The 24,058-nt window shown below is 33.8% G+C and overlaps 2 protein-coding genes across 4 annotated transcripts; one reads left to right on the forward strand and one right to left on the reverse strand.

Annotated features, from left to right (window-relative positions):
- Nucleotides 1-10,556: 10,556 nt before the first annotated feature.
- On the reverse strand, nucleotides 10,557-12,004 carry LOC116026252. Its single transcript, XM_031267736.1, has one exon. The coding sequence runs from the start codon at nucleotides 11,824-11,826 to the stop codon at nucleotides 10,810-10,812; it is 1,017 nt and encodes a 338-aa protein (XP_031123596.1). The 5' UTR covers nucleotides 11,827-12,004; the 3' UTR covers nucleotides 10,557-10,809.
- Nucleotides 12,005-21,126: 9,122 nt separating this feature from the next.
- Nucleotides 21,127-23,360, forward strand: LOC116026214. 3 transcript variants are annotated; one of them, XM_031267693.1, is made up of 3 exons: nucleotides 21,127-21,399; nucleotides 21,623-21,686; nucleotides 21,785-23,360. In XM_031267693.1, exon 3 carries the CDS (start codon nucleotides 21,859-21,861, stop codon nucleotides 22,927-22,929), a length of 1,071 nt encoding a protein of 356 aa, XP_031123553.1. In that variant the 5' UTR covers nucleotides 21,127-21,399; nucleotides 21,623-21,686; nucleotides 21,785-21,858; the 3' UTR covers nucleotides 22,930-23,360. The 3 variants fall into 3 exon arrangements, with proteins under 3 accessions (XP_031123553.1, XP_031123551.1, XP_031123552.1); XM_031267691.1 differs by having other exon boundaries at nucleotides 21,127-21,686; XM_031267692.1 differs by having other exon boundaries at nucleotides 21,623-23,360.
- Nucleotides 23,361-24,058: the final 698 nt, after the last annotated feature.

Genomic DNA, 24,058 nt, shown 5'->3' on the forward strand with positions numbered 1-24,058 from the left:
TTACCTAATGAATCTCTTTTAGGCAATAGCCTTAGCCCCATTAGGTAACTTAACAAGATTCCAAACTTCGTTACTCTTGATGAAATTCATTTCATCTTTCACGGCTTCTTATCACAAATTAGATTATGAATAATTCATGATTGGTGAAAATATTTCAGGATCATTTTCGGCTCTAATGTCAAATTATTGTAGATACGGTACATAGTAACTAGGTAATGTTTAACGTCATACCCGATTAGATTATCTTTAATATTGAACCACTGAAACCTTGAAAAAGTTCGCGGGGCAACTACCTCTTCAGGAACTGAGGACAGTTCTTGAATTGGTTAAATCTACATCGGTTCAGGAACTTACTATAAATCCTGAATTGATTGAGTTTCAACAACTTGTGGAATATCAATAGTGAGTTTTATGACCGCAAAAGATAATGAAGGAATACTGCGCATAAGTACAACTCTATTGGATGGCATAAAGGGTGAGAGGCGAAATGATCGAAAGTAGGAACTAAGTTCTTAAATTGATCTCTCCCACTAATTAAGTCATCTTCAAGAAACTTAAGCACTTCTTAATTGATTCCACAATTCTAGTAGTATGTGATGGACAATAAAACTTATAACCCTTAGAAGATTGTGCTTATCCAAAAAAGAAAGCACTAATTGTCTTTGGGTTAAGTTTCTGTGTATCTACCATAATATTTACATCCCTCATCAGATCTAACTATTTGTATTTGCTTCTCGCATTGGTTTTCAATTTAAGCTTTAAACAATTTAAAGACATCCAATGCTTCATACTTATTTATGAAGTAAATACACATAAGTAAATCTTAAAAGTTTATCAATGAAGTAGATGAAATATTTCTGACTATGAATATCCATATCATGACAATATATGTCAGTATGTATAATTTCCAACAATGTTGAACTTCTATTGGCATCTTTCTTTGACTTGTTTTTCTGCTTACACTTAATGTAGTCAATACAAGTCTCAAAATTAGTATAGTCTAGAGTAGAAAGTACTCCATCCTTTACTAATCTTTTAATAAGCTCAAGGGAGATATATCATAATCTCCGATGTCATAACATTGAGGAATTTTTGTTAATACTACAACGTTTGGTAGTAGTTTCAGCATTTAAGGAATTGTAAATTGGATTGTTTTGTAAGAGAATATGATAAAGACCATTAAACAATGTACCTTTTCCAATACAAGTAGAATTGTGAAACAATTGAAAATACTTGCTGTGAAACTTAAATTGGAATCAAAATGGTACAAGGCTTGAAACTGAAACCAAGTTTCTAGAGAAACTAGATATATAAAAGGTCTAATCAAACCATTTACAAAACAAATCCATTTTCTTAATACTAAAGTATAAGTCCTAATTGCTTCAACTGGTGAGCCCATCTTGTTTCCATATAAGATGGTTCACTTACTTCCCATTGGTTGTTTCAAATTTTGCATATCTTGTAAAGAATTTGCAATGTGGATAGTTTAACCATAATCAATCCACCAATGAATTAGTATTAACATTTGACATACTAGATTCATGACATACGAATGAGGATAGATTACCTTTCTTCTTGATCCACTTGATGCAATTTTTCTTCATGTGCCCCTTCCTTTTACAGAAGAAACACTTATGCACCTTCTTTATGCTATCTTGAGAAGGAATTTTGTTTTTCCGCTTAGCTTTTGAAGTGGAACCCAAAGATTTGCCAGATTTAGATTTCTTGTGTGCTGTAGCCAGCATGGTACTATCACCCATTTCATTCACCAATCTTATTTCTTCTTGAGCACACATGGTCATTAAATCAGAAATAGACCATTTTCCCTTATGTGTGTGATAAGAAATTTTAAAGGGTTGATATGGTGATGGTAGGGTATTCAAAGCATACTACACCACGAAATCATTTGCCATGTCTACCCCAAGAGTTTTGAGTTGAGCCACGATGTCCTGTAATTCTATGATGTGCTCACGCACACCTTTAACGGAAGTGAGGCGGAGAGAAGAAAATCTCATAATAAGGGTGCTAGCGAAAAACTTTTCTAAAGTGACGAACTGGTCGTCAATAGTTTTAAGTAATGCTCGGACATATTTATGCTTTTCACTAATAAAACCTCGAATCCCATCAGATATTTTCACCTTGATATACATTGTACTGAGCGAATTGGACATATCCCATCGCTCATATAACACAATGTCATCTTGGGTACTGTCTTTAGTGGGGACCGCTGGTTTCTCATTATGTATAGCATAGTCTAAGTCATTCCACCCTAAATTAAGGAGAATTCTTTCTTTCCATATTTTATAATTGTAACCCCTAAGTTTTGGAACTTCAATGTTCAGATTTGTATGATTAAGAGATTGAGATGCTGTAAGGAAATAAAGGCTTGGTTAAAATTTTCGAGGCAAAATATAGAGAGAGAGAGAGAGACTGAAGTGCATATTGTTACCAATGTAAGTTATGCAAAAGATAGATTCGTATGCCATAAAAATTGCCTGTGGGCAAAATTTTTACGCACAATGAATCCATCAGGCTGAATGGTGGAAACAGAATGGGTACGATTTTGATTTGATTTTTCCACCCTTAATAACAAAACTATCAAACTATATGCCGATACATAATTGCCTGTGGGCGAAATTATGATCATAACTTGATATTTTATCCTGATTAACCATATAAATATAACAAAATTGCATGTGGGCTAAATTTCATTATATTACATATAATTAATCACAATTGATACGTCTAAAACTTTATGTGATCTAACAACTTAATATATAAATTTAATTGATCAAGGATGCTGTGGCTACTCCTCAATTAATTAAAATTATAAGATCACTAGACGTATTATTGCCGATCTTTATGTGATTAAACTTAATAATTTTTAGTCAATTAAAGATGCTGTGGCTACTCTTTAATTAATCAAGAGCCTAACAAACCAATTAAACCAAATTATGATAGACAATCATTAGGTATACTCCCAGGAAAGTTGGTAGGTGCTAAGGCTCCTTTAAAAACCAACTCCTTAGACAGAGTAGCGTCGCAAGGGGACTAGTAGCAATATGGCTGAAGGCACTATGGCAGTTTCAGCCAGCAAGGCGTTTTAAGCCAGGGCCATATAACTAGTATTCCTCCCCAAGAAACTTCCCTAATTCATGCGTTCTCATATTTGAAGTAAAATCGTTTGAGAGATCTATAAGATTGTGAGTTCACCTATGGATAAGGCTTTTAATGGGGTGAACTTTCTTGGGTTCTTTAATGTGCCCTTTAAATAGACACAACTGGAGAGTAATAATATGCTTAATCTATCCTTAAATGCACTAAATTCACCTAAAAGGCACTAAATCATGCATAATAAACATTTAATTCAGACCTAGAAGGCTCTAAATTCATCCTTAAAGAACATGCTTTTCTAAAGGAATAATTATAACAGTCAAATAATTATTGCAACAAATATACTTATAGCATGCTCAGATTATGCATATTATCAACTCATACTTCATAATTAAATTGCAATACTGAAAGCAATTTAATATAACTCTCAATATTAAATTAAAATTCACATCGCAAATGTAAACTTAATATTTGCTCAAAATTGAATATAATTTAATAATAAATTAAAAAGGAATTAATTTTGAACAATTAAGGATAGAAGAAGTCCAAATGATGTAGGTAAATATATAAGTAACCCAAGAACAAAAAGTCCAAATAACTCAAAATTATATAGGCCTAGAATTTAAAGTCGATCCATATACTTTAAATAAACTAAATAGGCCTAAACAATTTTTAATAGTTGATGGATTGACCGAAATGGGTCTAATTTGGTCCAAGATAAATAATCCAACAATCTTGTTCACTTAATTTAGCCAAATAACAAATATAGGCCCTTTTATAATTATAATGAGCACAAAATATAAAACAAAACCAAATGTCTTACACAAACCAAATGGGCCCAATTATAATAAGAATTTTAGAAATTAGGTTCGTCCAAGAAATTGGGAAAATTAATCCAATCCTCAAATTAGATGGGCCCAAAATTTACAACAAGCATAAATAGTCCAAATAGGCCCATAAAATTATAAAAGAAAGCCCAATCAATTATAATCCATCATCATTTTCTTCATCTAGTTCAATAATAAATAGGCCCAAGCCTATAAACCATAAAAATAGGCCATTATAATATTGGCCCAAGCCCATAAACCTTAATATCTTGTTCTCCATCTTCAATTCAGCCATAATACTCCATCTGCCAGAAGCAAACCTAGCAGGCTAGCATTCCTAAATGATTAACAATACGCAGCACTGCAGCAGCTTTCAACAGAAAAGAAAAACGGAGAGGGAGAGAGAGACGCGGAGGAAGAGGCCGCCGGCCAGCGCCACCGCCGTCGCCACTGCCGACGCACACCACCACCGACCACGGAGAGCAACTTCGTCGCCAAAACCAGATCCGCCGTCGCCGTTCGTGACTCCAGCCACCGTCGACTACAGAGGTTGCCGGCACGTCGATAACAACCAAAAGATCCGACGAACACTCCGATGAAGGGAAGGCAGTAGATTTATTTTTATAACTTTATTTCAAAATTATTTTTCTTTATATTTCGAAAAAAAAATAATTCGTGTATGTATATACACATATGAAATCCAGATATATATGTACATACGGAAAAATCGCAAAGCATAAATATATGTATGCATTTAACAGAATAATAATATTCAACTGCATACATATTCAAACAAATAACTAGGCAGAGATTATATTTTTGCTCTGATACCAACTGTAAGAATAAAACTGAAACATATAGGATCTAACCTCCAGCCATAGTTGATGTTGTAGTTTGAATCATTCTGAACTATTTGAACTGCTTGCTTAAATGAACTGATTTTTCTCTCACTTCTACTCTATACTCTCTGGATGGTGTATGAGACTGAATGTTTTGAGCAGTGAGAGGTGAAGGACCTTAAATAGCTGCAAACCATCATTGCAGCAGAAACCCCAAATGTCTTCCTACAGTAGTACTGTTTGCACCACAAATGTTTTGTCTCCCAAATGAAAATGACAGGTTTGGAATATGTCAGATGAAAACCCTATTTTATGTTTTATTAGACAAAACTTTTTATCTCCTTATTAGACAAAACCTTTCAGTTGTAAGTTTGAGAGGGGTTGGGTAGGGTGTTGTTTCTTCATCAGAAATGCTAGGGACAATTTTGTGTTGTTGGGTGTACTCAGGAGGAAGATTTGAACTCGCAGTAACTAATTAAAGTTATGTTGAATGATTGTTAGCAGTGCTGTGAGCAATTTTGCAAAAATATTTCCTACACCCTGACCTAGCACCTAGTGCACCCTGACCTATCAGGGTGTCATTATAATTGGTGGTCTTTTGTTTTCCAATTAAGAGGACTGAAGTATGAGGCCAGCGTATTTATACTTATTCTACCTTTTCAATAATGGGGGGAGATTTATTTACTTTTTTTTTTTTGTTCGAAAAAGATGAAGATTACTTAATCCTATTGCTATTAATTATTCTATAGAACATTTCTTAAATTTCTATACTACCCTGGGGCAGCAGGATGATCAGGATGATCTCGGATGGTTTCAGCCAAGAAATTTAACAATTCTATATCTTTTCTTTATGTAATTTGTGGATGGAGTTCTCTCTTTATTTTATTGTTTGTTTATTTCTTCTTCAATAAATGACCCTAAGCTGAATCTTGTGGATGGAGTTCCTTCTTTATTTTATTGTTTGTTTCTTTCTTTTTCAATAAAGCATAGTGTCATGGACTCGTTCTTCCCCTAGCGATAGCTAAGTCAGCCTCATAAAGCAAGAATCTTATAAGAAAAAACTCAAAAACTTACTACGAACTTGGATTCATGGAATGGTTGGTTTTTAGTGGTCGTTTACAAATGAGTTTCATGAGGGGTATTTATATACATTTTACCTCCTCAATGAATGGTGGAGATTTTATTTAATCATATAGGTATTAATTACTCTCTAGAACCTTCCTTAAATTTTCTACACAAACCTAATAAGGTTTATACCAGGTTCTAGAATATTCTATAATAGCATGTTTGGTTCATGAAATAGGTCAGAAATTGAATAACATTCTTTGGAATAAACCTATTCCATTGTTTGGTTCGGTCATTTTGTCATGGGAGTAACATTCATAGGAATGAGCTATTACCTTTGCAAAGGTAATAACTCATTGGTAATAGCTCATTCCTAGGAGTGTTTTGGTATTAGCTATTCCGAATAACTTTTATATTGCAAATATCAAAAATACCTTCTGTAATTTATTTAATATTTATATTTAATAAATATAATGTATTATATAAATGTATAGAGAAAATTGTCATTTTGGTCCAATGACTATTAGAGTAGTGTTAATTGCTATCCGCGACTTTCAAAAATGTTAATTGCGTACCTTGACTATGCATTTTTTATCAATTTTGGTCACGCCGGCCAATTTACCGGCCAATTGTGACTGGAAAAAATTAATAGGCCAAACGATAAGGGTGTTTTAGTCATTTTACTTTATCTTCTTTCTACTTCGACCTGAAGCTATCGCCGTCGTCTTCTCCATTCAATTTGTACCGCCGCCGACTTGAAGCTACCGCCTTGTCTTCTACGGTAGCGCTATAATCGTAGATAGCTTTCACGACTGCGCCCCTCTTCAATTCGTAAGAGCGCCTACCAGTCGGCAGAAACCGTTATGGATTCTGGAAGGACCGGATCTGGATTCTTTCCATGCTTATGCGGTGAGTAATCAATGCGTGCTTGCTTGCTTTTATCATCCGTTGTTAATTCAAACGAGAAAAATGATGGGGGGTTCGTAATATAACCAATTCACACATGAGTGCGCAACAATTAGGGAGAATATTCACTTCTCTTTTTGGCTATGATGATCTCAATGGACGTTTTGTGAAGATAATGAAGAGATATTGATTTTAGGTTAGTGTTCCATGTCCCAAGAAGATAACCATTGCCGAACGGAGAACCAGTTAACGTTGCCGAACCATTGCTTCAGGTCGACGACGGCAGCAGCTTCAAGTTGGAGAAGAAAGAAGATAAAAGTAAAATGACTAAAACACCCTTATTGTTTTGCTTATTAATTTTTTCCGGTCACAATTGGCCGGTAAATTGGTCGGCGTGACCAAAATTGATAAAAATTGCATAGTCAAGGTACGCAATTAATATTTTTGAAAGTCGCGGATAGCAATTAACACTACTCCAATAGTCACTGGACCAAAATGGCAATTTTCTCTAAATGTATATATATAATTAATTATAATTTTATCTATCATTAAATATATATTTAAATAAATTATGTGTGTGTATCTATAATATATATATATATATATATATATATATATATATATATATATATATATATATATATATATATATTTTTTTTTTATATATATATATATATATATATATATATATATATATATATATATATATATATATATATATATTATTATTTTGTATAAAGGTATTTATGTAAACTTATTCCATTTCTATTCCTTCAACCAACCAAACATTGAAATACAATTTATAAAATCTATTTCTTTAGCGAACCAAACAATAGAATACAATTCTTGTTCTATTCCTTATCTATTTCATTCTCTGTGGAATAATATTCCTATTCCCTCCAAATTCATTCCGTGAACAAAACATGTTGTAAGTCTCTACTACTACTACTAGTGTAATATGTACATATTTCTAGAATATTCTACCAATTATGGGATGCTATGTACAAGTGCTAAAAAGATCTAGAGCGATGAAGCAAACCTCATAAATGCATAACAAAGTTTCATGGGCGTTACAATAATAAGGTGTCTAACCACTTTGGTTGGCGTGAACGACCGTTCACACCGCTCATGTATGGAAAACTAATATGATCATTGATTAGTACTTTGTCCCTTAATTGAACCAACCTAATTCTAGTACGTATAGTTAAGGGATAGGGATACCCATCTCATAGAATTTGCCACCATTTTTTCGGTGATTGGGATTAATTGAACCATTGAATTTATAATTTATAACTTATATATTTGTGAATTTTTATTTAGTTTCTTTTATGTTGTTCTTTTAAATTTTCTTCTTGATTGGACTATTTTTATAAATGGAAGTGAATATTAAAAGTGAAAAATAGCAACTTTATACTCCGTATTTATTTAGCATAGTGCTAAGCTTTTTCTTGTTTATTTAATAAATATGTATCAATTAGCACAGCTATTAAAATGTCTTGATGTAGTTGGGATTCAAACTTTGTCGGACTCGGCTAGATTCAATTCCATCCTTATTTAGGATTTTAGGTTGTATACCAACACTTATAATATTATACCTCCGTTCCATTTTAGTTGTCTGATTCGTTTAACGAGACTTAACTTGAAATTATTTTTAATCTAATTTTTCATAATATTAAGTTTAACATTAATATATAAAATTTATATATTTAAAAACTATATTAAAAGTACTATTAAACACAAAAAGTTAAATTTAAAAATTAAAAAAAAATTACTAAAGAAAATAAGCAACAAAGAAAGAGTTAATTTGACCAATGAATAGTAAATAGGACAGGTAAAGTAGGATAGGGAGTATATTTTAACAAGTGTTTAACTAAAGTCTTCTATCCTCCCACCTTGAAGCATCATTGAGTCTCGTAGGCAAATTATGCTATGTACCCGGGTCCACTTTGGGGTCCATGTTCACAATTTTAAAACTTTATGTTCACTATTTTAGAACTATATGTTCACAACTTTAAAACTATATATACAAAGTTACATTACTAACAATTTTTGAACTTTATATTCACAATTTTGTTATATAGATTCAAAAATTGTCTTATACTATTGAATATAGAGTTATGAGTTTGCGAATATAGAATTCTGAAATTGTAACATAGAATACTGTATTTGCGAATATAGAGGTCAAAAATTATGAATACAACGTTCAAAAATTGTGAACGTAGAGTTCTAAAATTGTGAACATAGAGTTTTTAAATTGTGAACATGGACCTGGATTCACCTCGCAAGGTGGACCCGAGTAAGGCAAATTAATGTGTGAACCATAGTCTACATAACTGTGTGAACTATAAATATAAAGTACATTTTTAATATACTAAAAGTACATTATTTTTGTACTGAATGTACATTATTTGATAATATATATAAAATAATGTATATTCAATACTTAAATAATATACTTTCAAATGATGTACTTTATGTATAAAAATAATGTATTTTTAGTATATTAAAAATGTACTTTCTATTTATGGTTCACACAATTGTGTGGACCATGATCCATTTAATAATGATTGGATGGCATAACAACCGGTCATCATGATTAACTCCACGGTCCCTCGAGATGTGAAAGCCCCAAAAAAGAAAAAACGTCGGGTGAAGTTTGGAAGAAGAAACCAGGGATCGAGTCTCACCCGCGGCGGTGTGGGAGCAATCTCTCAAAGTGAGGGGGCTCCTAATGCGCAGTGAGCAAAACTCTAGCCTCTGTGTTCTATTAAGTTATGTACTGTTAAGTTACCATGATTTAAACCCTCCCAGAAGCGGGAGACCCCACAGAAAATAATGGCATAGCAAATCATCAAAGTCAGTTATACATCACTCCTAGAAAGTATTATTGCTCTCTACTCAAATATATCACCCATGGCATCCCAAAAAAGGTAGTCAGGTGGGTGAAGCATGATCAATTCTTACAAACACCCTCTTGGTCGGGATTTACCTAGTGCATCCTTCAATTCTTACAAACACCCTCTTGGTCGGGATTTACCTAGTGCATCCTTCCCATCCCAATAACGCCAATTATTTGACAGCAATTTTAGAACAAAATCATAATTATTCAATGATAAGGTCATGCAATTAATCCAGCTTTCATAACCTATAAATTCAAATTCAAATCAATGCAGTGTGCCTTATATTGTGATTTGTGAGTGTGGCACTAGAAAAACGCAATTCTATATCCCTCAAGAAAAAGGGTGATAAACCGAAAATAGGCATTCTTTGACAAAAACAACACAATTCGGCCAAGCCATTTGAATAGAGATGTTCCTAATGCATTGATAAACATCACACATTCTATATGTCATTGCTCATTAGAAGAAAACACAAGAGGTAATTATATATATAAAACAGCAGCAGCCCAAGGCCAGTAGTCGAGCATAGGTATCATTGCGAAGAGTTTATACAAATACTACATTTCAATATATCTTTCATATGACTAAATATACATTCATAAAAACTTGCAAATCTTTAGAAGACTAAACAAGCCATTTGAATAGAGATGCTCCTAATGCATTGATTATAATCACACATTCTATACATCATTAGAGGAAAACACAAGACTTAACCATATCTATATACGTAACAAAACAGAAGGTATCATTGCAAAGAGTTTATACAAATACTGCATTTCAATATATCTTTTCATAAGACTAAATATACATACATAAAAACTTGCAAATCTTTAGAACACTAAGCAAGCCATTTTAATAGAGATGTTCCCAACGCATTGATAATCATCACACATTCTATACGTCACTTGAGGAAAAGGAAAACACAAGACTTTTAACTATATATATATATAAAACAGACAGCAGCCCGAGGTCAGTGGTCGAGCATAGGTATCATTGCAAAGAGTTTATACAAATACACACATATGACTAAATATACATACATAAAAACTTGCAAATCTTTAGAAGACTAAGCAGAGACTATGTCCATTATGAAAACTACAATGCAAACTTGACACTTTTATGGAAAACCTACTAACCTCGGGGGTGCTCTCGTTAACCTCAAACAACATAAACAACATGAGGAACCTTCTCCTTGTCAAAAGGCAAGCTCACATAGTCCTGTGCAAACTCCTCTGCAATCTCGAAGGCGAGCTCCCCGTGCAATGCCTTGCAGTACATATACAGCACCACGCCCGCAGCAACGCTCTGAAGCATCAGTACGGTCGCGAAACCCGAGCTGATCACCATCTGCAATATGACTGCCCAGCTCCACCACCCGCCAGCCACGCCTACATGGAGCAAGAAGGTGGAGCAACCGCCCACGAGGCAGCCAATCAAGAGGCTGAAAAACAGCAATATTGACAATGCTACCCCTCTCATCCCCTTCACCAAATCAGCACTTCTCCTCAAGGGCCCATACCCCCATCTCGACTCAGCCACCACAACCACGGGCGCCAACACCCAATTAACCTGCACCCACAGCATCACAAGCCCGACCACCACCGCGAAGATAATCGCCACAACCATGAAGTAAACCGAGTCGTAATCCACCTCAACTCCCACCATTTCAAGCCCTTTCAACAATAGGCCCGCAGAGAGCCCGAAAGCCATACCAATTGAGCAAAGGAGCACCTTCGCGACAACGACAGTCGCAATCATGGGCAAGAAAGAGTACAATAGCGACTTGAAAGACGAAACCAGCTTCACGGGTCTACCATAGAACCCGTGGAAGGTGCTGTAGGAGATCGTGGACACCCCAAACAGGCTAACCAGGAACACAAACAGACCGTACACGAGATGAAACACGAAGAATTTCAAATCCGCTTCATCATCATCCTCTACATCCGCCCGGGTCGGGTCGAACCGGATAAACCTGCTGGTGTAGAAGATGATAGGGTTTGGGTGATAGAGCGCGGCGTGGAGAGTAGGGAAGATGATCAGCGAGAAGGATAAGGGCAAGAGGAAGAAAACAGAGAGCGCTAAGAAGTGGCGAGAGTGGGCGTTGATTATGCGCTTCGATTCAGATAGAACTCCACAGAAAGTGAGGGAGTGTGAATAGGGAAGAGGAGCAGACATGGATGATGATGATGATTGATGAATCACAAGTGCGCAAGAAGATTACTGAGTATAGATGATTGGATGATGATCCCAGGAAGAGAGAGATTGATGCCTGGGTTTGGTTAGGGTTTGAATTCGGGTTAAATCCGACAGGCTTGGCAGAATTTTCTTGAAGAAGACGATTAGATTTTGCCCACGAAATATTTAAATAATATGCACTTATACGTACACGCGTAATGAAACCTTAAACTACTAAAAACGTTAATTGACCAAAATTAATTGGATAATTCAATATATAAGTTTAAACCTCCAACCTTAAATAAGGATGCTAATTTTTTGAGCTAATTCCATTTTTTGTCATAGATTTATAGGTGCCGTTTCATTTTTAGTTCTTTTCTTTTAAATATTTTTTTGTCCTAATATTATTGTGACATGACCATTTGTTATCCTTTGTCAACAAAATCGTTTAAAATTCCCATAAATACAGGGTATTTCGGTCTTCAAATATAATTTTTTTTTAAAAAATAAAAAGTAAAAATAAAAATATAGCGGATCAATCGAATTTGTAAAAAAAAAAATCAAAATGTCATTGTATTTAAAGTCATTTCAACGCTTTTGTTGGCGAGAGACAAAAAATGATTATGCCACAATAATATTATGATCAAATGTGAATGTTCTTGATACTGTAAAATACGAACACCAAGGAAAATCGGAAAATACGATCTTTTATTGGCGCAAGGATCCAAACCCGGTTACAAGTCAACAAGTGCTCAAAGTGCTCGGCGGGTCGGCAGTGGCGGAAAGATCCTATCTCTCCTCATAAATGCGCTATTTATAAGGGAGAAAAGTGCGGTTGCCGGACCTCCGGCATGGCGGGNCCCGCCTCACTCTACGCCCAAGCGGGAAGGAGTACGTGGCGGTCCTTGGCACGCCGCGTCGTGAGCCCGTCGGGGGCACTGTTCGGCCCATGACGGCTGATCCTACGTCAGCCTCCGGACCAACCGACTCCCCGACCGCATTACCTCCGACCGGGTCCGGAGTGTATCCGACCGGTCCTGGAGTATATTCACTATCAGTTCTAATAAAAAGGACTAAAAGTGGACTGTCACCTATAAATCTACGACTAAAAATAGAATTAACTCTATTTTTTTTTTTATATATATATTTGGATGGGGAGAAATTTATATTTTCTAGCACGAACAGACACAAGGAATATACTCCTCGCCCTACTACAATTCATTTGGCGTTTGGCGCTACATTTGTCGCCACTTAAAACAAGTTTTTTAGTGGAATGGTGTAATACCTTTGCCGATTTATCATTTTAGTGCTACCTTGGATATTACCTTACCCAATTTCTATATATCACTTATTCCCAATATTTGAAATTTAAAATAACAAAATAAAAAAGAAGAAGATAAATTTCAAATTACTATATATTTTTAAGCATGGACAATAGTATGGAAAATAGATATTGATCACATTTTTGTTGATCTATAATTTTCCTGGTGAAAAATTCAAAACGAGAACACTATGAAAAAAAGAAAAAAATAAATAGAAAAATAAACTAATCAAGCATTGTAGCTAGGAAATAATTTATTTATTTTATTGCCTATATATTATGACTGGCATGAAAGTAACTTATTAAATTATTATACGAGGCAAGAAAACCACTTCATACATAGACAGATCAGATATGCATGCATACTCTTACCAGGGAATACTTCAAATGAAAGTATACAAATTTAGTATAAAACTATATGACTCGGATTTGAAAATCACTCGTAACAAAATAATTTAGTACAAACTATTTATTAAATTTAAAAGTACGACATCAAAATTAACTGTTAAGTAACCAAAAGTTCTAATTTGACTTTCAGGTGGAGTGGTCTATTAATTTATTTTTTTTTTATTTGAACCTGCTAACTATGAACAATTTAAATTTATTTATTTGATAGTAGTCTTTTTGTCGAGTCGGGATTTACGAATTTCTCTCATCACCTAAAAATTAATAAAGTCAGAACTTACTGCGGCTAATGGATGCACATTTCTCTCATCATTCAAAAGTTAGAATAATTGACGTTGTCCTTTTCCTTCGTCACCCAGTTTTATTTTTTATTTTTTAAATGAGATAATTTAATCAAGTTAATTGAATAATTGACTTAATAATTAAAAAGTTTGACTCTTTAACATCTTATTTGCCTCCGTATAATATATTATAAAGTCATAATGTGAGTTTTACTCCTAAAACTCCAATTTACTTTTTTTTTTTGTGGTTAAAGTACTTTAAACATTACGCTTAAAGCTATAAGCTAGAAGCTGAAATCTGAAAAACTGTTAAGCTAGCTATTATGCTTAAAAGTGTTAGGTAAAATTATCTTTTTGATAAACTGATAAATGTAAAAAGATCAAAAATGACATCTTCATAAAATTTAAATAGTTTTGTTTATATATTAAAATATAAAATAATGAAATCAAAATATTTTAATAAAATATAAAGTAAGAACATATATTTAAAAATATATATAAAGTAAAACAAAATATTTATAGTCCATAAAATTAGTTCATACAAAAATTAATGTTTAAGCACACAATGTCAAATTGAAATTACAACCAAACATATTCAAGAAAAAAGGTCACAAGGATTTTAATTTGGAGGGTTAAGAAATGTCATTTATTTAAAATAATAAGGATAAAGATGGAAAAAAGTTAAGAAGTACTTATTTTTGAAAAACTATAAGTAGCTTTTCAAAATAAGCTCTTATTTTAAGCTACTAGCTTATTTTGGGAACATTACCAAACAGAACTTATAACTTATTAGTAGCTTAAAATAAGCTATAAGCTCTTAAATAAACTCTTTCAAGCAGAGCTATATATTTTAGAACTCTGTAATTGCCTAATACTATGGGGGCCCATTGGAATACTTATTCCCCTTGCAAATGGTATAGTCCATTCCCGAGAACAATATTCTTGGGAATGCAATGCATTTAATGTAATCAATTAAAACTAAACATCTAATTTAATCAAAAATATTTTTACAATCAGTTAACTACTAACTATTAGCTAACAACCATTTGTCAAACTCCCCCATTGTCTATCAATCTACTTATTTATTAGGGAAAAAAAAGGTCAAATAGTTGCTCAAATGGTTTACCACAAGGAGGTAAACCAGCCTAGGTTACCCATAGCTGACCGGCTCAAACCCTTGACCGGCTCAAACCCAAGGGATTGAGGATCGAACCTCCAACCTCTCGGCTGTAGGTAGCACTCTTACCACCTGGGATGTCCTTACGGACAGTATTATTATTATTTGAGGCGATTTAGCAGTGGTCATCATCGACAATTTTAATTTAATTATGTTACCGATAAATAGGACTTATTTAACGACTCATATTAATAAGTTCAAGTGTTTAATTACATTTTTTTAAAATTCATGGATTTAATTACTCTTTTGTCCTTTCAAAAAAAAAAAATTACTCTTTTGTGTAAAGTTCACTGATCTATGTGACAAAAATTTTCCAATTATTTATATACCCCTATCTATTCATCTTCTCATCACCATCATTGGTGATTACTCATGGCCTATCTATATACCCATCCTAATGAGTAAGGGCACTCGTATTTAACCATTTCCATGTCCAAAATTAAAATACATATAAAATTACACGGAAAAAAAATATCAATGATGAATATTATTTGTATTCATTCCAAATCCAGTTGACAATAATAGTAACATATCCAAAATCATTTTAATATCGTCTTAAAAAGATAAATACACACATATAGGCCCATACTATTGAGTATTGAATATTTTGAAATTTCACAATTAGTTGTATCCATTCAAAACTCCGATTTTATCAATTACTTAAACTCATCGTGTTAAGGTTTAGATTAGACCTGGCAATTATCGACACGACCTGTTAACACGATATGAAACCGGACACGAAAATAACGGGTTAGTGTTTAGCCTTAACATGTCCCGGGTCGTTAACGGGTTGACCCGTTATGTTTTCGTGTCTTAACAGGTCAACTCGTTTAACCCGTTAATATTTTCGTGTTAACCCGTTTACACTGACCTGTTTAGAACCCGTTAAGAACCATTGTCATTTAGGTAAGAACCATTGTCTTTACAAAATATATCTTGAACATGATTAAGAATAAATTTACTACATTAGGTCAAGATCATACACCAATTATTGATGTTCAACAATATGAAATTTGAATGTTTATTGTGTTCAATTTTATTCTAAAAACTAGTATGGACTTCTTTAATTATGATTTTTGGATGTTATTTTATAATTTTATGAATGTTATAAATTGAATATTTTTTTAGTTTGTTTGATGGATTGGATTGTATGTTTCATTTCTTTTTTATATAATTTAACTTTAAATTTTAGTTTTTAATATATCAATAGATTTAGCGGGTTTAAACGGGTTTCGTGTCATATCGTGTCGACACGATCTGAAACCCGTTAACAAAACGTGTCTATCGTGTCAATCTGTTTAACCCGTTAACAAATCGTGTTCGTGTTCGTGTTACAATTTTGAACCCGTTAACCTTAACGTGTCGCGTTCGTGTTTAGCCTTATCGTGTTCGTGTCGTTATCGTGTCGACCCGTTAACGAACCCGTATACACGAATTGCTAGGTCTAGTTTAGATGGTCAAATACTTTGTATTACCTAGTCTCTTGCATCTCTATGTATCACTTATCCCTAGCATTTGAAAATTAAAATAAAAATTTGAATTTCTAATAACTTTATATTTATAGGTGACGGTAATAATGTGTTACCGGATATTATTTGAATATTTGAATAGCGTTGAGTACAGTGTTTTCAGTACAATGCTCAGTACACAATTGAGTTCAGAATGTTTTTGTCTAAGTTCAAGTGTCGTGTCTCACTATGTGGTTGTGAGTCTTTTTATCCTTTTCAGCTCAGTAACGGAGCATTAATGAGGAGTTGAACGTTGGACATCAATGCTTGAGGAGTTGAACGTTGGACATCAATGCTTGAGGAGTTGAACGTTGGACATCAATGCTTGAGGAGCTGAACGTTGGTCATCAATGCTGAGGAGTTGGACCGTTGCGCATTGATGTTGAGGAGTGAGGTGTCTTGGGTAGTTTGAACGCAACTGTCGGTCATGCCAATGGTTCTGGTCGGGTACCCAATTACCCTGTCAATAGGCATGAACAATAGTATTAAAATAGATATTGATCACATTTTTTGTTGATCTATAATTTGTGTGATGACAAATTTTAAATGAGAAAAACTATATATAAATAAAAAAGAAGAAAAATAAACTAATCAAGCATGGTACCTAGAGATAATTTATTTATTTATTGCCTATTATGACAGGCATGAAAGTAACTTATTAACGTTATTATATACTAGGCAAGAAAACCAGGCCACTTCATACATAGACACACATGCATGCATATTCTTATTAAGGGAATACTTCCAAGTTCCAATGAAAGTATACAAATGTAGTACAAAACTATATGGCTTGGGTTTAATTTGAAAACGACTCGTAACAAATTTAGTACAAAACTATTTATTTAAATTGAAAAAACAACCCACTAAAATGTCAAACTGTTAATTTACAAATTTAGTAACAATAAATTTTAAGTTTGATTTCCAGTGTAACGACCTACTAATGTTTTTTATTTGAATATGTCAGTGATGGATAACTTACGTTATTTATTGACTATGGTTACAAGTTGTGATTTATTTCGAATAATGGCTACAGATTTATCTCATAACTCAAAAATTAACAAAGTCGATGTTTACTCTAAGACTCTAAGAGCAGCCACATCGGTGGGTTTTGCTCAAATTTTGAGAAGAAAAAACCAACTTATGTTTTTTGAACCAGTGTGAGAAGTAAATTTTTGATATTTTTTTCTCCTGCAATTTAAGTATTTTTGTGAGCCCCATGTTGATAGCTCATATCTTAAATTAACTTTATTTTTTTCCTGAAGTTTGTCAACGTTGTTTTGTTTTGTTTTGTTTTTTGTTTTTTGTTTTTTTTTTTTTTTTTTTTTTTTTTCCTTTNTTTTTTTTTTTTTTTTTTTTTTTTTTTTTTTTTTTTTTTTTTTTTTTTTGTTTTCCTTTGCTTCTTCTCTCCTCCTCCCTCTCTATCCTACATGGAATGACGACAAAAATCCAATAAAATTCTAAACTGATATGGATGCTCTAAATAATGGTTGTGTGTTTCTCTCGTCACCTAAAAATTAAGAACAGTTGGCTTGATCATTTTTCTTCGTCACCCATTTTTTAAATGAGACAATCGATCAAGTTAGTTGAACAGTTGACTTTATAACTACAAAGCTCCAAGCTCGACTCAAAACCTTATTGATTTGAGCCGATTAACAACTAATTTGCCTCATTATAATTTGTTACATACTGACTATAATCAGAATACGAGTTTCACAAACAACACCCATAATCAATTTTTTAAAAAGGTACTTCAATGGTTTAAAAAGTTAATGTTACTATTTTGATTTTGAAATTTTGTATGGCCAAGGATTCTGCACCTGTCCTCAATTAAAATAAAACAACGTAACCCGTACGTAAAAACCATCCCAAAACTCCAAACGGCGCACATCGCTCCATCTATCCCGGTGCAGACAATCCAAAGTCCAAACAACAACTGGGATAGGGTAGTGTCGTGCGCCGTGAGCGCCCAACCTATGCTACATAAACTTGGGTGTAAACAAATCAAGAAGCTCCTAAATTATTTAAGAGGGGCTCCAAAGCTGAGTTCCTTTTGCATTACGGATTCGAATTAAGTATTTTAATTTTATTTTTATTACTAAGCTATGTACCAATGACAAATTATATATAGACAAAAGATCAGGTGTGAAGTTTCTCCTAAATGAAATGTGCGGATTAATTACAATCTTTAATTTTGTTAAAATCAACAACTCATAATGAAGATCAATTAAATAAAAAAACGCAACAGCATTTTGGTTATTTTGCATCACAGCTTAAAATGTTTAAAGCTTATAAGGTGCATAAGTTTAAATTTTAATACCAGTAAGTTTATAGCGTTAGGTGTTTAAGTTCAAAGTTTAATGTGCTTATAATAAAACTTAAGGTGCGTAGTTTTAAAGTTTAAGGGGTGTCACTTTCTAGTTTAAGGTGCATCAATTTAAACATTTCATGTGGGGTGTAAACCGAGTGCCACTAGACCACAAGGTCTTTGGCAGTAACAATTTGAACATTTCAAACTTAAACTCAAATCAATTTAAGTTCAAGACTTACACAATTTTGTGAGTTGCACTCAAATTTAAAACTTTTAAGTTTGATTTAATGTTAATTCGTCATAACTATTCTAAGCTTGAACTTGAGCCTATTTAGATTTGAGCTCGACTTAGTTTGTTTGCACTCCTAGTAGCAATATATATAGATAAATCTAAATTGATGAATTTAGTTAACACTGAATGCTAGTGTTTAGTATGTAAATAATATTTAAAATATAATGTGAAGTGCAAATAAATAGTTGTATATCATTCTCACTGTTATAATTATACCAATACAATTGCTAAGGTTAAGGTGATATATGTGCGGGTCATATTGATTTTTTATACAAGAGACTGGGAGAACCGAGAATGTTTTGAACTTTATTCTTACATCTCTTAAGAAATGATAGTGCATTATTACTCACGCTAACTAATTTGATTATGGTAAATGCTATTTGTTACACATGCTAATAGACTTTGGATTTTTACACTATGGTTGAAAATGATAATTATGGTATACTGACCTTCTTATGTTTGAGTCGAACAACTATATGCGAAACTTAATTGGTTTATTTTATTGTGATATTTTGTCGACTAGACGAAAGTTATCCAATACATGCTCTCGGTAGTGACTATGAATTTTCATCACCAATCATAATTCATAAATAAGTATAGATTTTTTTTAACAATTAGTGTAGTCGATCAATTCATGTTAATACGTAAATAATTTTTTATTATTATTATAAGACTAACCAAGACTAACCCTCGTCTCAACAGTCAGCACACTAATAGCACGTTTGGTTCATGGAATGAATTTTGAGGTAATAGGAATGCTATTCCATAAGGAATGGAATAGGACGGGAATAGAATATGAATTGTATTCTATTGAATGGAATAGGACGGGAATAGAATATGAATTGTATTCTATTGTTTGGTATAGGACGGGAATAGAATATGAATTGTATTCTATTGTTTGGTTCGCTGAAGGAATAGACTTTAGGAATGTAATTTCAGTGTTTGTCGCTGAAGGAATAGACTTTAGGAATGTAATTTCAGTGTTTGATTGGTTCAAGGAATAGAAATGGAATGTGTTTAAAAGACATAAATACCCTTATAAAAAATGTATAATAATAATAATAATAATAATAATAATAATAATTATTATTATTATTATTATTATTGTTATTATTATTATTATTATTATATATGAAAAAAATATATAAATTATATATAAAAATATAAAAATTGTGAATGAACGAAATTCTAAGAACCCTAATCTACCATATGTCCCTATGAATATAAAAAAAGATATGTGTATTTAATAATAATAATACTCCGTAATAATAATAATAATAATAATAATAATAATAATAATAATAATAATAATTATTATTATTATTATTATTATTATTATTATTATTATTACTAATGAACTTATGTATAAACTTTAATGAATATAATGAATTATATAAATGCGTATATTTAATTATATATATATATATATATATATATATATATATATATATATATATATATATATATATATATATATATATATATATAAGGGTATTTTCGGTATTTTAGTATAAAGGCTATTCCCAAATCCTTGGGAATAGCTAATACCAAGGGGGTCCCTAGGAATGGCTATTCCCCCTGCAAAGGGAATAGGTCATTCCCGGGAATGCTATTCCCAGGAATAGAAAGGACAACCAAACGATGGAATAGGTCTATTCCCGGGAATGGTATTCCATTCCCGACCTATTCCATGAACCAAACACGCTGTAAGTGGTAGGGAACTGGTCAAATCGTTTGCTCGATTCAAATGAGTAGGGCAAGATGTTGAACCACCATGCCAACCATATTGGTTAAAGTATAAACATGATATTATAACGAGAAAATAACATTATTCCTTACCTCACCATCATAATGAAGAAATCTAATATAATCATAATTAGCATTCAAATTGAATAAATAATGTGAATATCTTGTATTCAAAATAGTTGTCTTTTGAAATAATCAAAGCATTGTCCTTAATTAATAGATGCATTCAAACTTAAATCAAAGATTAAGGTACGATAATAATTGCAAGCGCAGAAATTTCCACAAGTATATTTTACGTGTATACGCGTTACGCTATGGATAGAAATGATTTCCATATCCAATCTCGGCGAAAAGCCGAAAATCTTCTTCCTCGCCATGATAGTGTGTTGTTCTTCCCCTCCGTTCACGTGATTCACCTTCCGGCCCCACGTGTTTTCCGCCGTCTACGGCGCTATTCAGCTCCCACGCTTCCTCTGATTCTTTGCCCGATGTTTAAACTTCTCGAGAATCACCCTTCCCCCATTCCCGGATCCAGGTCACGTTCCTATACGTCTATACGCATTTCTGTTTGTTCAGTTTTATTTGGGGATTGGGTTTTCAGTGTGATTCGTTTTCACGATTGGGGTGTGCTTGAAATGCTGATCTGAATGTTGGTCTTGTGAGTTTTTGAGTTCTGGGTGCGTTTAATTTAGTGATTTGTAGCACTTGAGCTCAAAAGCTGGCATTTTTCGTGTTTGTTTTGTGTATTTCTTGCCCAGGAAAGGCGAAATTCCTAGCCCGGACCTTACATCTCGACCTTATAGATAGAATTTGTGAAAGAAGGTAAATTATGTAACTCAGCGACCTATTAGTTGAGAGGACTTGTTTTGTGGATTTTTTACCCACAAAAGGCAAAATTCGTAACACATTCCGGCTAACAGGATTTGTATAGGTGGTAAGTCACGGTGATTCAGCGGACCATTAGGTGGAAGGACCAGTTTGTTTTCTTTGATTTATGAAAAGAATGGAGATTTCTGGGGGGTTAAGCCCAAGAACGAGCTCAGGTGCAAGGGAAAAGCCAAAGGGAATGGACTCAAATCTCCAGAATTTGGAATGGGAAGTGAGCAACAGTGGGTCAGCATTGGATCACCATTTTCACTCCTTGAATGCTGTTGAAATTCTGAGAGAAACAGTGTGGATTCTTAGGTACAATTTGATGGGGTTCTTGTCCATTGCTGCCTTGTTGATTTGCCCAGTGTCTGCTGTGGCTTTGTCCAATGTCTTGGTTGATCAATCCATGGTGAAGATCCTCACAATTAGGCTTTTGCTTGTGGCAAAGTCCAGTGGGCTTTCCCTAAGGCCTTTTGTTAGGCAGTCTGTTCAGAAGTTCTCAGAGATGGTGATTTCGAGTGCAATGTGTTTCCCTCTGTATGTCGTGTTCTTGCTGCTGTCGAAAGCCGCAATTGTTTACTCGGTGGATTGTACTTATTCCCGGAGAAAGTTCAATCCTTCGAAGTTTTTCGTGATCATTACCAAGATTTGGAAGCGGGTGGTTGTGACTTATTTGTGGGCGTGCTGTTTGATTTCTGGTTGCCTCATGCTGTTCCTCGTGCTCCTTGTTGTTGTGTGCTCCACTTTTTCGATCATGGGGTTCCCTTCGGACTTGATCTTGTACCCTGCAATGGTAGTTGGGATGATCTTCTCGATAATCTTGGCGAACTGTACTATTATTTGTAGTGTTGCAGTTGTGATTTCGGTGTTGGAGGAAGTCTCGGGGCCTCAGGCGTTGCTTAGGTCGAGCTCCCTCATCAAGGGGCAGACTCAAGTCGGGCTCCTTATATTTCTAGGATCAACAATCGGGAATGCATTCGTGGAGGGCCTGTTCGAGCATAGAGTGAAGGCTCTGAGCTATGCCGATGGGTCTTCAAGGGCATGGGAGGGGCCTCTTTTGGTGATAATGTACTCATTCATGCTGCTAATTGATTCCATGATGAGTACCGTTTTCTACTTCAGCTGTAAATCGTATAGAATGGAACGAGCAAACGAGGAGAGCCAACCCGTTCTTGAAGCCTTGGCCATTCCATAGGTGTTAACAGAAACCCTAGATTAACAATTTGTTTTCAATGACAATGCAGGCCGCTTATCATGAGAAAACGCTAGCTGCCATCTGAAAGTTATTTATGTCAATATCGAGCCTGCCTCTCGTGCTACAAATATTGGAAATGGATTGAACTATATCGGCCCGAGATCTGCAGTCTGCAGCCATTCCAGGTGAAGAAAATCGGGTTAACAGAACATCCTTAGTGTAACTTTGCTCGAGAACTGAGAGTACAGACCTTTTTTGTTTTCATTGACAGAAACATAGATTCCCCGGAGTTAGATCTGTAACTTTTGTTTGTCTCCTATGATGCATAGGATAGATATGGGGAAAACGTTTTGTTCTCAGAGAAACAAAATCTCTGTTTGTAGTTGCTTCTTCTGATTTCAAATGGCAAAATGGTTCATTGGTTCTCTTTTTTCCACTTGCTTATGCTTGAATTTCTTTACTGAACTGCCCAAGACTTCTGGTTAAGGAATGTGTTGAGAAGATTTTTGAAGCTCATAGTGCTATGGACCAATCTGAGCTCAAGCATACTTTGATTGCCTTGAATTTCATTTTTTTGTTAATTGGATATGAATTAAGGTTTCTTTGGATTAGAATAGATATATGCTTGGACAAGCTGAAAATTTTGGCTTTCCAGTCCTCTGCCCAAAACTGGGAGTTTCTTTTAAGGCCATATGTTAGTCAAGATGACCCACCTCAAATGATATCTAATAAAGAAAGTAGAGAGGAAAAATGTCCCACCTCAAATGATATCTACTAAAGAAAAGTGGGAGTCCTCTCTACTTTCTTTATATTTGAAAAACTTAATACTTTCTTATACCATAGAGTGATTTTAATACTTATAATTTTTAGTCCGTGTATCGAGTATCATATTAGTCTCTCAAATAGACGAAGAGTCTAACGGTAGATATAACTTTTTGTTTGTAAAACAACTACAAATAAGACATTCTATATATGAAACATAAACACACACATTTTCACATTTAGACTTTTGAATCTGAACAATTAGAACTAGAGTAAGACTGGATTTATCTCTGAAAGATGATGGATTGCAAGCTAACATGGAACATTACATGAAAAGAGAAAAATGATTTAGATTTAAATAATAGTA

Source organism: Ipomoea triloba, chromosome 7 (assembly GCF_003576645.1).
Source record: "Ipomoea triloba cultivar NCNSP0323 chromosome 7, ASM357664v1".
NCBI lineage: Eukaryota > Viridiplantae > Streptophyta > Magnoliopsida > Solanales > Convolvulaceae > Ipomoea > Ipomoea triloba.